This window comes from Corvus moneduloides, chromosome 5 (assembly GCF_009650955.1).
Source record: "Corvus moneduloides isolate bCorMon1 chromosome 5, bCorMon1.pri, whole genome shotgun sequence".
In the NCBI taxonomy this organism is placed as follows: Eukaryota; Metazoa; Chordata; class Aves; order Passeriformes; family Corvidae; genus Corvus; species Corvus moneduloides.
This window is the reverse complement of record NC_045480.1, coordinates 26,277,497-26,293,702: the sequence shown is the minus strand read 5'-3', so window position 1 is coordinate 26,293,702 and position 16,206 is coordinate 26,277,497. Positions and strand designations below refer to the sequence as shown.

Here is a 16,206-nt window from a genome sequence, read left to right as displayed (position 1 = left end):
CCTCCCTGCTGTGAGCAGCACAGGAGGATGCGGAATAGGGTTGTGGTCAGTCCGTAAGAGTTCCACTCTGCTGTTTCTTCCTCCTCACAATTCTCCCTGCTTTCAAAGGGCTTTATGTTGCTGGGCAGTAAAGACACTTTGTGAAAAATCACTGCTTTGAACAGCTCTGATCTTACCCTCTGGTTCCTGCCACTGCACTGCCCTTCTCTTGTCCTGGAAAAAATTATTTTTTGCCAAAAAGCTATTCAACCCAATTATCTGTTCCAAGTGAAATAGTTATTTTTTCCTCTCTTTCTCTCCTTTCACCCTGTGCCCACCAAAAAATTACATTGTGGTGTAAGAAGAGAGAAAAGGCAGGCAGGCTAATGTAGAGAGCTACTTCATTGCATGGCCTCATAAATCCAGAAGCAGCAATCACTTCTGGGTGAGGTGTGCCTTATTATGATTAGAGGCATGGCTCAGTTTTTTAAAACTAAAAAGATTGATTAAGTTAGCTGCAGTTCTAGTTGCTTTTCTTTGGGGCTGCCATAAACTTTGTCTTTTGGGAGAGAAGGTAGGTGGTTATTTCCAATCAGCTCAGTCTGCTAGTTCAGTGTACTTTGTGCAGATGCGCTCCATAGGAACAATGTGAAGAGGAGAGTGGGAAAGGGAAAATGTGATATTTAAGTTAGCTTCAGCAGGACTGAATATGAAACTGTAGACTTGCACTGCAACTGTTGCAGTAGAAGAAAGCACTTTTTTATCCATTTGGGAGTTGCTGGTGATTAAACAGAAAACTCTTAATTCAGATGAATGTCAGAAATGACCCATATAATTAGGTATAATTAGGGACCATGCTGTTCTAATCTACAGTGTTTTCACATGGCCATTATCCCCATTCACTGCTCTTCTTACCTGCCCATAGGTATTGCCAAAACTAGTTTTTATTCCCCATAATTGCAGCCTTTCTGTACCTGAAGGGAGCCTATGAGAATGATGGAGAGAGATTATTTACACTCTACTCTGTGTGATCATCCTGTTTGCAAGGACAGGTCCTGGGTTTAGTCTTTTTTTTTGTTTTAGAAATTATTATATAATTGCCACAAAATTCCTTCTTCTTATCCATGAATTTTGAATTCATTGCTCCCATGTCCAGCCACTGAGTACCACAAAAATACCAGATAGCTCCAAGGAACTGTAGCCCTTCTCTGTCAGGACTGTGTGAATTTTAAAAGGTCTGAAGCAGTCTATGCACATGATCTCAGCCAAAATGTCAGTGCTTCTTGCCACATGCTATGGCAGGGACTATCATGCAGTTGTGCCTCAGGAGATACATGATGATCTCCTGAATAATTTTGATGAAATTCCACTTGATGAAATTTCTACTTGGGAAAGTAGAATGGTAGCAAAAAGATAAACTTTATGGGAACACTAAAACCAGAGCAGCTTCAGAACCCATTATTTGTCTGTGTGACTTCCACTCTCAACTTAATCTGAATTTGATTGTATCCAGGCCGTGTCCAAAAGAAATTGGTTTTGTGTTATTTCTAGTCCAGTTTTGTACAAAGTCAGAGGATTGTGAAAATATCTAAAAGCTTATTTGGCTTTCCAAGCTAAGCTTCTCTGGTTTAATTTTTTTCTTATTTTTTGACAGTATTATGATAACATTATGGAATAATCTTACCTGTGAGATACCAGAATTGCTTATATATTGTATATACTGACTGGTTAATTCAATATGTGCATTGAACCAACTTATTCAATGGTGATACTATTGTTCTAAACATATTGTTTTGATTTCACAGGTGCCTGCATAAATATCACCAACAGCCAGTGCCAAGTGCTGCCATATAACTACACCACTGGAACTTCAGTTCTTTCCATTGTCAAAAGTGTTGAAATGGACAAGTTCCTGAAGTTCTTCAGTTATCTCAATCGTCTCAACTGCTATCAACACATCCTGCTGTTTGGCTGTAGTCTCGCTCTTCCTGAATGCATCCATGATGGTGATGACAGGTATTTGGGAGTGAAAATCCAGCAATGACTAGAGCCAATTGTGGTAAAATACTCTCTGTCTAATCAGACAAGAGAAGTTCCAAACTAAGCCTATGACCTTCTCATTGTGAAATTCCTGTCTGTCAAAGCTACTGACAACATTTCTGTCATGATAAGCTAACTGTAATAGAGATATTTTAGAAAAATGTTGCCACCATATAAACAAAAACTGTGATATTACAGCAGTCAGGCTTATTTTCCTAAAGAAGCCTGTCCAGAGTTCTTCTGCCTAATTTCTGCAATCTGGCTATGCCAAAATGGAATGTTTTGAACAACAATAATGCCTTTGATATGTATAATATTGTCATAAATTGGATGGCCTTTAGTTAAACTTCAAATTTCTTTAGTCATTTCCTTCATCAAAGTCAATATTTTAAATATGTTTTTTGGTATTAAATTAGCAAGATACGTTCAGGGTGACATTAACTATTCTAAAAGCTTAAGGAGCATGTATTTTTTCTGCATTTACGTAATTTCACAGTGTTAGTATAATGTGCATGCACTTTTAAATTGAGTTTGATTTGAAAAAGGATCAGTGAGTTTAGCAGAGCTAAAATCAAAACATGACACAAAAGGGGAAAAGGAATATTTTCTTAGTATATGTACACAATCTTTGATGTTTCTGGAGGGGGAAAGAGAGACAATCGATTTCTTTCTCCTTGTTTTCATTTTTCCTTATTTCCAGTTCCTCCACTGTGAAATTCAGTGGAAGAGAGTATGACAATGGAATAAGTGTTTCAAATAACATAACAAGACCAGGAAGACAAAAGTTGTTTAGAAGGAATAGAATACTTATGAAAGAAGTTCTGTGAAAGCTGGTCTAAAATTCAGTTACCAGTGAAAGGTACAGTCTCAGTCCAGGAAATGTATGCCTGCCATTTCCAGTGTATCACAAGGATTCCTGGACTGGCTAATTAAGCTCACTAAACTGACAGAAAATTAACCCAGAATAAACATGTACAGGTGATGTACATGTGATGTATGTACATGTACATGTGATGATATGGATAGGATTAGTGGGGAGGAAAGGCAGCACAGGTAACAGTGGAATGACACTGACCTTTAGACTGGCTGAGTGGTTTAATCCAAATACACCTGTGTACGTGTTTGTTAGCCTATCAAAAGCTGTAATTAACCCTGTTTAACTGAGTGCATTATTAGTTACAGCACCTCTGCTCCAATTCAGTATTACAATTCTTCTACTTAAGGAATCTGATAACAAACAGCCTTACACTACCTGTTTTCTCTAAAAATTATTGAACAAAATAAGAAAAGTGGGTTCAGGTAACAAATTGATGCTTTTAAATGTTCGACAACTGAACAGGCCATTTCTCTGTTGCTTCACTTACTCTGCCTTGTTTGGAATTTGACTTTCACAAACTTTTTGAGAGTGAGTTGTGTGTATCAAAAGTGCAAAGCTCTTAAATAAGTAGATGGTGAAAGGATAAATTTTATACATTTTCTTTTCCATTTCTTTCCTGAAGACATGTTTTTGCTCTGGTTTTCAGTGACAATCAAAATACTTTGAGAGTCAAGAGTCAGGGGTTTTCTTTGTGTGGTGTTGTTTTGGGGTTTTTTTGTTTGTTTGTTTTTGGTTTTGGTTTTGTTTGGGTTTTTTTCCTTCCTCTTTTTGCTTTTCATTTTTTTCCATAGCAGCAGCCTTCTCCCAAAAATTCATAACGTCAAAGCTGGAACTGGATTTCAATGTTCTGTTTTATGTCCTGGAGGTCACAGTGGTTCCTCTATTTGTATTTTAAAATCTTTTTCTTTGGTGGAAAATATTCTGCAGACTGGTGGGGAAGAAAGTCCAATGTGAGACTGCAAATGATATAAGATTACGTTAGAATCTGACTTCAGTTTTAGTAATTATGTCTCCAGAGTGTGCCATGGATGTCACTGAAAATGCAGTGACTGCAGTCAGAGTGGCAACCACAGGAAGAACCATAACAGTGGATTGACAATGTGCTGGTTAGTTAAGTCCAGTTTGCTAAACGTCAGTTGTCCTAATTTAACTTCTGGTTTCTTCTTTAAACGAAAATACCTTTTTTTTCTGTAGGCAACTAAGTGATTTTTGTGATTACTGTCTTTCTTGTAGCATCAAATTATTGCAGGCAAACACACATATTTCAAAGCCAAGAATAATTTATTTTAAGGAGCATCAGATCTGCAAAAAGTAGTTACTTAACACCTTCCCTTCCCTTCTCAACCCAGCCCCTTCTCTGCCTTCCCCCCATAACTCCTGTCAGTGAGATCTAGAGAAAAGCACGTGACATAGTAGGGGGAAGCTACTTTGTGTATGCTGAGTGCAGATACCAAAAATGAAAGAGACAGGCCTGTGTTAGGTCTGTTGAACAGGAGAATCTGGTAAGCAGAAACATACTGAAGCAGAAGAGTCACTGGAAAGCCTCTGGTGATACGGGGATATGTCCATATGCTGTAGTGCTTTTTTTTGGGGGACTATTGTTGTCTTTAACTTACGGTATGACAAAACATCCACCAGTGTTGTGAACAGCTGTTACTGACATCGTCACTGCTTCCTCCCAGCAGTTACAGCTGTTGCATTCTAACATCAGTGTATATGTGGTCATAATTTTTCCTTTGTTGATCTCTCTTTGTTTTGTGAAGCAGTTGTTTCGATTGCTTTGTTAATGTATGTAAAGCTTAATTTGACAAATATTGTTTACAGAGTATGAAAGAGATGAAACTCCTGTGATGCCTAGATGTCTATTCTTAGATATTGTTGAGAGTCTGCTGGCAGCTTGCAGCCATGGGAGCAATAACTATAACAGTGCATTACAAGAAGGAACAAGAGGGAGAGTTACAAGCACTGATCTTTGGCATTCAGTGGGCTGTCATTACACAGCTTTTCTCTGATATTTAAACTGATGTCTGTTTCCCATTTATCTTTCATGTATTTATAAACATTGTTTTCATTAACACTTGAAGGAGATTAAGTTTCTAGGCAGAGAGCATATTCAGTGTTTGTGTAGTTAGGTACAGGGATTTCTGAATACTGCCACAGTACTGTTGCTCTTCAGAAATGTTCTTCTATTTCTTACTGCAGTGAAGTCATGTGTGACAGTAAAAATACATTAATTTAAAAAGCTGTATTTAATTTCAGCAACTGGTTATAAAATCAGCTAGCCCTGCTCTTTTAATAAAATATATAACAGTATCTATATACCAGTTTCCAGTACAGATAAAGTTTGAAAGTACAACTAAAACCTGTGTGAAAATGGAACATGGAAAGTTGAAGTGCAGTAAGGCTTTTTTGCATGCTTTGTGTAGTAAAGGACTGCTTATTTAAAGGTGTTATGCAGCTTCCTCCTTCTTGAGCAGATGGATGAGATCTTTCCAATATGGCTTCAAAATCAGCCTCAAAAACCCCTCTCCTAGCACAGTCCAGCATCACTGCTAAGAAAACATGACTCAGTTCTGAAAAGTAATACCACCACTGGGTGGAAGAACACCTTAAACTACATGTGCCGAGCTAATGACTTCTAAAACATTCCCAGTAGTAACTTTGTTCTTTTGGGTAGTAATAGTCTGTATCCTCTGACCACCACATGCAATACTGGTACCTTATCTGTTGTAAGAAAGACCTGTCCTCAGAGCTGTTGGTTATGATTAATGATTTAATCTAGTGAATTCTCCCTTAGCACAGTAAGACACTAAGAGTGGGCCAAAGGTCAGTTACAACAATATAGCGGATGTTTATTTATAGCAACTCACGTGCACTGGATTCCACAATGCAAGAAGACAATAAAAGTTAGACTGCAATGTCTTCAGATTTCAAAAGGGGGGAAAGAAGGATGTATTTTAAAGCCAAAATTAATGGTAAATTTAAAGATTCAAAATCATTAGAGAAGTTCACAGTGGGTCAGCCTATAACTGCATAATGCAAACAGACTGGTTGACTGATGCTTTCTAATATTTCTTGCACTCTGTGAAATACTCAAATTTCATCCAAAGATTTGGAAAAATAGGCAGGCCATATAAGATCCTGAAGGCCTGTGTACATGGCTTATTTTGACTTTTTATGCTGGGAATAAATTTGAAGCTTATGGATTCTCATAACCCTGTGCGGTCATGATGCCTTTAAAACAGAAATAATAGCTTGAGTACTTACATTAATCCTCTTTTAAAAAGTATATTCCAGAAAGTTGAGGAGATGCCTTCCATTGAGAGGTCCTCAGAGCCTCATATCTTTGGAGATCAAACTTAATTTAGGCTCCACCTAGAAAATAGTATTAGGGCAATGCAAATTAGAAAGTGTGATATGCTCCCAAGCTGAAATTCCAATGAGCCTTGCATTTCTGTATCTTTTTACTCATTATGCTTTTTTTCATGTTGAGTATCTTTGTAAATAGAGTCGTGAAGTGGCTTGTCTTCAGTTAGAGCTCAAAGACTCCATCTGAGATCATGGCTTTTTATGCTGGATGCTGTACAAACATGCACTGAGGGGCCACCTCTTGCCTTTGAAAGTTTATAGCCCACATGAAGAAAACAAGTAAAGGATAGGAAGAGAAAGTTATACTGTCACATTAATGGCTGGGGAAGCCGAGACTGAGAAAGAAATTTTCAGTAGAGCAGAGAACTAATCTGTAACATTTATAGCCTGTATCTTTAGGCACAACATTATTTTTCGTCTTGATTAAAGTCTGAAAATTAATTTCACTTATTTATTCATTTGTGATCTAATGCACAGTGAATGCATAGCAGAACTCTCTGCCATAATTCAACCTTTTTTTTCCCCTCAGATTAATTCTGAAGGGCAAAATAATACAATGAAGGGAAAAGGCTTCTTTGATTTTTGAACTCTTTCCTACAAAGAAGTTTGTCATGTAAAAGTCTATATGTAACAAATATTTTATTGTGATGTAGTATCTATGCTACACACAGCAGTAGCCAGGTAAAAGCTTGTAGAAAGCCAAAGAGGTCAGAATAGGTCAACATGGTATGTTTGGAATGGGAGAAATTAACTAATAAAAATTAGGGTAATACCAAATAGGTTCTAAGAAGCTGTGAATAGTTTGTGTTCAGTCAAATATTTTTGAAGAGCTGCTGTTATGGCTCATAGTGGCAAATTTTATTCTGTGTTTTTTTTCTGGTTGTCTGCATTTTTTTCTATAAATAATAAAAAGGAAAAAACCAAAAAATGTAATTTTCATTGTGGACATAAAATAGGATGAAATATTAGGTCCAAAAAACCAAATCCAGAATGGTGGTGTCTTTTACTAAAAACTGTCAACAGCTTAAAGCAATTTCATTCATGTCCTCTTAGAAAATGGAAGAGAATCAATCTTCAAAGAGAAAGAGATATCTGTCTGTCATGTTTGGTATAATCCATGAATGAGACCAGTGATGTGGTTATTTTCTTTTTCCTGCTTTTGTGAACTTCACTCGAAACTTATCCGTGTTGTTTATCCTGCTGACAGTGGATTAATTATATTTTATCAGAGTTAGAACAGTTAAACTTATTAAAATAATAAGACGTTGTTAAAAAACTCCTTTATGGAGTTAATTGAGGCTTTTGAAGTATTTAGGAGAAGTAGTTGATCACATAGATCTTGTTTACATAGCTAACGAAAATTTTTGTTTTCAGGCTTTGAACAGGAAGCTATCAGCATACATTTGAGTCAATATCTATTATGCAAAGTCCATAATGGATTTAACTGTGTATGAGTGATGTATGGACATGTATGAGTTTGTATAGGCAATCCTCCACTGGCATGCTTCAATTTTGTTTTAATCTACTAAATTTTGACAACAAAAGCAGGTAAATATGCCAAGACAAATAGCAGCTGCTATGACCTCTGAGTGAACAGTCTCATAGGTAGTGTGCGACCCAGCTTTTACACTATCTTTTTATAATGCACCTGCGGGGAGATGTCAAATTATGGTTGCACAGGGAACTTTGCCATTCTGCAGCTTTTAAGAAATGTTTAAATTTTACACATCTGTGAAGTTAGTTTCAGAGCAACTTTTGAAGCAAAGGTATTGAGAAACCCACCTGGAAGGACATCTAGAATCCTCTCTCATAAACCTATCAGAGATGCTTTCGTTGAAATTGGTGGTATTTACTTTTAAAAATTAAACTACTGAAATGGTGACAATCACTTATCAGGTCTCCAAGGAATAAGGTGGGACAATTTTCTCCTACCACCCACTATGTTGTCTCTTTATGTTCTTCTCATGACTCCATCCAGTGTAGTTCTTGCCATGACCCAAGCACATGGAGTGGAGGCTTCTTTCAGATGCTTATAAAGTGGCTACCAGTTGTTTCCTGAGTTCGCAGTCCTGCCTTCCACATCCTGTGGGAGCTGCTTTATCCTCTTAATACACTTGCTTTTTGATGGTGCCCCTTTAGCCTAAGGAATTTAACATGATTCACAAAGGCTATTCCAGATGTAGTTTTGGCAATGGTTGCTTGTCAAGGAGATACAGAAGATTAGAAACTTCAACTCAAAATAAAGAAGACAAGATGTTCAGTGAGTGAAGTGATATATACGTAGAATGTTTGAAATCACATGTCCTTGCGACATGTTTTAAATGTTGCCATGACTTGGCTTGCAGCCCTTCAGAATCCAGCAGACTGATTTTGTAAAATCTGTCTTTGGATATAACTGAGTCATAATCCCATCTTCCATTTTTAAATTTGGGTATTGTTCACTTAAATGCAATTGTGACTTGAATCACACAGCCTTGGAGATCCAGCTAATGAAAAACATGTATAGGAGAAGTGTCTATGAAGGATGTCTGCACTTCAGGAGGCTCTCTTGAAAGCTGTTTATTGCATAGGCAAAATTACAGCAGTCCAGAGACTGGGTATCCAGAGCCAGCCCTACAGCTGCCAGCTCCAGCTGTAGGCATACCTGAAGCCCCTTTCTGTTCAAGTTACAAAGCATTTTATACTTTTCTTTGCAGAGTATCTTAACACATAACAACCAATAAGCACCATACACAACACCTTTACATTTGCCTATAGCCTATCATAGCTACTACCATCACCGTATTATAGTCATTATTATCCAATCACAAGAGTAAGCAAGTTACAATTTAAGCTTACAGTGGAAAATTCTCAGACCTCTCTTCTTGCTACATCAACATTTCTTGTTTGCCTGCCATATCTCTCTTTTTGGTAAAGACATGTTTTCTATTTATTTATGCTCTTCTTGAGACTTATTTACTTGGTGAAAAACATGTCTTTGTTTGTAGTCACATACCTTTGCCCTAATCATAAAAATCTCCTTCCAACTCATCTCCAACCTTCACCTTCTCAGTTATTCAGTGATCACTGGTCCAGCAAAACATCTTTTACTCTATATCAAAACTTGCTTTCATTTCTATCTCATCCTCAGTTTCTACATTCAGAGATCTTTCTGCCAAGCCTACACATCTGTGAAACTTTCTTACCAAACTTTCATCCTTCCCAACAAACATGTATAGTCAAATCCTGTCAAAAAGGAATGCAAAAATTATAGAGAGAGTGGGATAAAGTTGCAAATGCTTGCCCACACAAATACTGTTCTCTATCTGCCAGTTATTTTTGTGTCTTGTCATTGTTGATTTAAAGCATCCTCCTAAGGGAATTGATATATTACTGTTTAGCAGAAAAGCTGAGGAATACACAGGGTCTGTGTTACTTGAAAAAGCCCAGAACAGCAAAACAAATGAATAATTTTTTCTTTCATTTTGCCCTTTCTACCAGTTAATAACCTTCCAATAACTGTAATTTAACCAATAGTAATAATCATAATGATACTATGGTGTAATTTTTTGATAAGTAAAATGTTGAGGATAGAGTTGCTATGGCAGATAGTCAATATGCTGTGAGAAACATTTTGTAAATCTTTCCTGCACAATGTAAATACTCAGTGTCAGCTCCAGTCTACCATCAAATTGATAGCACACTAATTCAAGGTGAAGTACTAATTAGAAGTACTTCTAATTAGAAGAACTAATTTACAGCAGCAAGAAAGTGAAATGGTTGAGAGGTGTAATACATTGGGTAGGGATTCAAACTAGCAAAACCCTCTGTTTAAGGTATCTTTAAAATAGCACTAGACAGTTCCTGTGTACTTTTGAAAGTGTTTATGTGCAGTAACAGATGTCATATGCAAAATCATTAGTGAAAACACATTTCAGTGAGTGTACTGAACAGACATGAATTTCTAAATATAAGGAGACAGTGAATAAAATCAGGGAGACTTGAAATGGAAAACTGAGTAAGTAATAAATAGATACATGGATCAAAGAAAATCTACAATATGCAGATCCAGAAAGTGATGAAATATATGCACAGAGAAAGGAACAAGAAGAAAACAAATCCTCAAGCCCCAATTCCTGCTCTAAGGAAAGATAATTTTTCAAAAACCAGAATTTTATTTCTGCTGTCCTAGGAGTATAACATGTTCTTCATGAGACATGAGTGAGACCTTTAGTTAAGAAACAGCTGGTTTACATCTGACCTCAAAGAAGGGAATGGTCACATTTCTCTGAAGAAATGGAGTGGACCATCTTGCCAAGAAATGAATGAAGAAACAGTGGTTACAAAATTCCATTTCTAGAGATATACCTTTCTTCTCAGTGCAGCCTGTATTATTCATAAATAATTTCATAGTTAATGAGTTATATTATTAGTCTTGTCTAACTGTTATTCACAGGGCAGAAAACAATGTGCTAATGAGAAGATTATAGTTAAGAGTATACTCCGTCAGAACTCAGACCATGAAGTCAATGTGTCATACTCATCACCTTAGGAGCCACTACTACTTGCTTTCAAGCCTAGACCATATATAAATGTGACAAATACAAAGTTTGCTTTTGCAAGGAATGCTAGGGAGAACATCACTAAGGCTGTGGCATGGGCCAAAATGCCTGTATTTAAAGTTGACAAGCATATCTTAGAGAACCCTTTCTCCAGATATGTATAATTGTTGAGGGGAAAAAAAAATTTAAAAGCACCATTTAACTCTCTTTTTGGATGCCTAAATAATACCCTGGGCAAAAACAGAAAGAAAAACATGGGTTGCTTATGAAAAAGCACTCTGTAATCACCAACAGTGCTTAAGTATTTGAGCATTGAAACTTGAAATTTATTTGGGAAGTTGCTCTAATAAGTAGTAAGCTCTTCCTCACAGCTTCTAGAAGAGGGAGATAAGGGAAATAGAAGATAAAATGTCTTTACCTTAGGGGAACTTCTGTTTATAAAGTCTATGTATCTGTGGCTGTGCCTACAGAACTTAATCCCCAATTTCTACCTTACACATCAGAAACATCATGGAGTCTCTGAAAGCATCTCTGTAACTGTCATGGCTCAGCTGCTGTGGGTGGACCTAAAGGGTCCCGATAACTAGGGGCAGCACTGGATCTAGGTACAGGCCGTTACAGGAACAGGGCCTGAAGTTGGCCTCTGTGATGCCAACTCTTTTACACAGGTGCAGTGTCAGGAAGGACAAACCAGGGGCAAAATATAGGGGAAAAGGACAGAGAAATAGGATGCTGGAGAGAATGTGTTTTCCACATTCAGAGAACTGTCCCTTCCCTGCCCACAAACTGTTTAAAATTACTGGTATGTATAATTCGTAAATTATATTAATTTCTTGTGCCTAAGAAATTAATTTAAAAAATTAAAAGTCAGAAAAGTAATATAGAAATATAAGCAATGGGATCCTACATTGGCCAGAATTATGTGTGTGGTCCAATGCACGTGAAGCCAGCATTTGCCATAGCAGGCAGCATCAAACCTTCATGGAGTGTTTCACCCTCTCCACTGATCTAATTACAATGCATGTGTTGGGGGGAATTATGGATGCAGCAGAGTTAAAAGGTTATCAAATAGACAAACATTTTTGAGAACAATCTGGGCATGGGAATATCTGCTTGAAACTGTATTTCACAATGCTGCTCAGAGAAGTTAAGGGAAGGAGGCAGAAAGGAAAATCAGGAGGGCCGGTTATTTTATTAATGAATATGTTATTGACTGATTACCTTCAGTCCTGTTGTTGCAATGATTCGCTCTGTGTATTATCTATTATAAGCTGTGGTTTATGGTTCCTAAGTTGGTATGCTAACTAGAGATCATAAGTCATTCTCCTGCACATGCAATATAATATTTCTTATCATTTTTGCAGCTGAAATAATTGTTTACAACTACTCTTAAAATTAGCATGGCTTTTTGTTAATGTTTGTTTGCTAATTTAATCTATCTTCTAGAAAACATGCTTTTCACAAAATAAAATTTATTTAATTTAACAAATTGCAATAATTGTAGGATAGGAACTTTCGGTAAAACCTTGCATTTTCATAAACCTTTTGGGAGTATTAACACTGATCGTTTCTTGTTGGACTGGTGTACCTGGGCTCACAACCAGAAACATACAGAGGAGGTAACATTTTATCTTAGTTTGGTAGATAGAACTCTTTTACTAGATATGAGTACATCCTCTTGTGCAGCAATTAGTAAACAAAATGGTTTCGTATTGAAGCGTGGTTAAAGAATTCTCCAAGAATTTGTATATATTTTCTGCTCATGTTTAGCTTCTTTTAGTGCCCATCTTATTAACAAATAACTTATAAACCACCTGCACTCAAAACCTAATGAGAATTCAGTAAGTGGGGCATTCTTCCTCTCACAAGTTTGTCTCTTTTGTCAGAAGTTATTGTTGCCCTATTGAAGACCCCAGTGGCAAGCACCAGACTCACAGGCTGAGCAGGGCAGTCAAACTGGAATCACAAGATTATGCAGGTGGGGAGGAAAGAAACTTCTTGAACTCCTCTGGCTGGGATCAGGACCAGCATTAAAGATGAATGAAACGCCTCAGGGACATTCTCAATTGAGATTTGAGTATCTCTAAGGATGGAGGTTTCACAACCCTTCTGGAGAACATGTTCCAGACTACTGTTTCATGATAGATAATGCTATATAAAATGCTAGTGGTGCTGAAAGAATCAGTATTATCCTGTTCTCCTGCTTGTTATTCCCCATCTCACCCATGTCTTTTCCATGTCCTGTCATGAGTATTCTTTCAGCTCCACGACAAATTGGATGTGGAAACTGATCTGAATTAAATTAGGAGTGACCGATGTTATCCATTGTGTAACAGCATGAAGTGCTGTGCTGGCACAAAGAAGTAGGGAAGAGAGGTGGGGAGAGGTTCTGGAGCAAGCTGATGGCGGGTGGGACAGCTTCTTTAAATTGATGACATCTGCTTCTGCCAGATTTAAGTATTTGTGAAACAATTTTAATGTGAACTGGAAGTAGCATGATAATGGATTACAATGATTTTCTACTTGACAGAGAGGATCCTTGAATGTCAATGAGTGAGAGGTGTGTCTGTGATTCTTTAGGATTCCTGACAAGATGCAGCTCAGAAAGTTTTAACTTGGGCTGATTCTTGAGGTCTTCCTTTTGGCAATGCTCTGAAGTGCACAGGGAAACATGAGTTCTGGAAAACTGCATGAAATTAAAGGTACCTCTCACAGTCATCTGTGGAAATGGGAGACAGTTCTTTAGGTACAATATTGTTTTGGGTGCCTTTATTATCCTGATGATACAAATAGTTAGAACAGCTGTGCAGTGTATGATTTACTTCCAGTTAGTCCAGAATTCCTGTAGCAATACTGTGATTGAAATACTGGTGTGTGATATAGAGGACTTCTGTTTCACTGTGACAGCTTCTCTTTCCCAAGTGCGAATTTTGTTTGCTAAAATCAAAAAACCTCGTAACCTGGATTTTCAGGCATTTTAAGAGTTTGTTTCATTTTGGTTTTTTAAAGAAATTTCTATAGAGTAAACTAAATAAACAGTGCGTTCATCATTTGCATAATAAATACTAGGCAAGAATTTTCAGAAATTTGACTTCATTTAGGAGTCATTTTGGCAGACAGTACAAGATTGTAAAAATAGCTCATAATTGTAGCAATATTCTTAATAATACTTATTAAAACTGATTCATGGCTGAAATAAAGCTCTAATGAATTAATTTAGTGCCTCTCTCCCATTTTTACTGTTGTCTTTGAATCAAGTGATGGGATCAGTAAGACAAGTCTGGAAGGGCTGATTGCTTTAGTCAGGACAGATCATCCCAACTGATTATGGTCATTGTACAAAACACACTGAATAATTTTGATAGATTTTTTTTTGTGGCAATAATTTCAATGCTATATTGAAAAATTTATTCTTCTGCTGTACAGTGTATACTTTAGGAGTTTCTGATTGTTATGGTATTATAAGCCCAACTTGTGATATATTGTGCTGTCATGAAAAGTGACTGAGGAGTTAGAGTGGATTTCTGAATTTTTTTCTTGCTGCTTCATAGAACCATACAATATCCCAGACTGGAAGGTACCCACAAGGATCATGAAAGTCCAGCTCCTGGTCCTGCACAGGACCATCCCGAAGAGTCACACCATGTGCCTGGGAGAATTGTCCAAATGCTTCTTGGGTTCTGTCAGGCTGGTGCTGTGACCACTTCCCTGGAGAGCCTGTTCCAGTGCCCAACCACCCTCTGGGGCAAGAACCTTTTCCTGATACCCAACATAAACCTCTCCTGACTCAGCTCCATGCTGTTTCCTCGAGTCCTGTCACTGGTCACAAACCTGAAGAGATCGGTGCCTACCCCTCCAGTTCCTCTCATGAGGAAGTTGCGGACTGTGATGAGGTCTCCTCTCAGTCTCCTCTTCTCCACACTGAACAGACCAAGTGTCCTCAGTCTCTCTTCATATTGTTCCCCTCTAGACCCTTCACCATCTCTATTGCCCTCCTTTGGATGCTCTCTAATAGTTTAATAGCTTACATTTTGGCACCCAAAACTGCCCCCAGGACTCGAGGTGAGGCCGCCCCAGCGCACAGCAGAGCAGGACAATCCCCTGCCTCGCCTGGCTGGCGATGCTGTTCCTGATGTCCCCCAGGACACAGCTGGTCTTCCTGGCTGCCACAGTACACTGCTGACTCAGACGAGACTCCTTATTTTGGTCAAAATAATTTATCTGGGTTTTGTCTACAAAATAAATTATTACACTGACTAAAAATTCTACCTTGCATTGTAGAGACTGCATGTGTCCATTGTTAAGGATATCAACAGGCTTTGGCCACATTGTCTGAAGAGCATTTCTAGGCCTGAAAGAGATGTTAAATGACAGCATTTGATGTAGAAGATGTAAAATTCAACAGCACCTGCTGCTTCCTTTACTCATTTTTGGATGGATAAGAAGAGTCTTTTTAATCTAATGGTATATCTGGATTTGTTCCCAGTTCCACTTTCACTGGAATCAGGAATTTATATTTCCTCCCTCTGTCTGAACAGCCTTCAGACTTCTGTGTGAGCTCTTTGTTAAGTACGGTACTCTTGGATGTCAGATGTGTTCTAAGACTTTTGCAAGTATAACTCTAGCCGTCTCTTTCCTGTTGCCATGAGACATGGCAACTATTAAGGAGTAGTTAATTTGACATGTAATTCTTAGAGAAAAAAATCTATATGGACCCACAGAAGAGAGTCCAGCTTTTTCTTTTAATTTGGTTTTGACTCTTTTCTGTTCTCATAGCCTTTAAACAGATTGTTCTTCCATGCTGCAGGCACTCCATTTAGTATCTCCATATTTTTCTTTCTCATTGTGTAACCCAGGCTTTTTTCAGTCTCTTCGAAAGGGCCTTCCTCTTGTAGCTCATCTGTAATTGCCAGCTTCATGACAGCAAATGGGGCATCCATGAGTGTATGAGTGTATCTGTAAATCCTTATACTGAGTCCCTGTAGGGCAGATGAGTGGGCACCGACCCGCAGTTCAGCCAATTAATGTGAGGCCTTAATCTTGTCCAAACAGCTGCAACCATTATTCAGGCTCTCACCCCAGGGAAACTGAGCTGCTATGCCTTTTGCCAGGTTCACCTCTGAGTCCTTTTTTCTCCTTTAAGATATTAGATGTTTCTCAGACTGTGGTCCTATCCTTTTATAGGTTAGTTTTGCATCTTACACACGGGAACCTGCTTCGAGAAAACACTACATGCACTTGAGCTAAAAACTAGGTGGGAGGTAATGCAGCTAGCTCTGCTTTGAGTGTTACAAAGTGTTACATGGAATTGAGGCGCCATCCTTAAATGTTGCTATATGGATTCACTACAATTTTATCAAGTGAAATAACCACAAAAATCTAAAATAATCTTGCTTTCTT

The 16,206-nt window shown here is 37.8% G+C and overlaps 1 protein-coding gene across 5 annotated transcripts in view; it reads left to right on the top strand.

Moving 5' to 3' along the window:
• Positions 1-16,206, top strand: part of CORIN (corin, serine peptidase) — a 127,617-nt gene that overhangs the window by 43,228 nt on the left and 68,183 nt on the right. For all 5 annotated transcript variants that reach the window (XM_032110135.1, XM_032110138.1, XM_032110134.1 and 2 more), the window contains one exon: positions 1,785-1,995. In XM_032110135.1, coding sequence (XP_031966026.1) covers positions 1,785-1,995 — 211 coding nt within the window. The remainder of the gene's footprint in view (positions 1-1,784; positions 1,996-16,206) is intronic.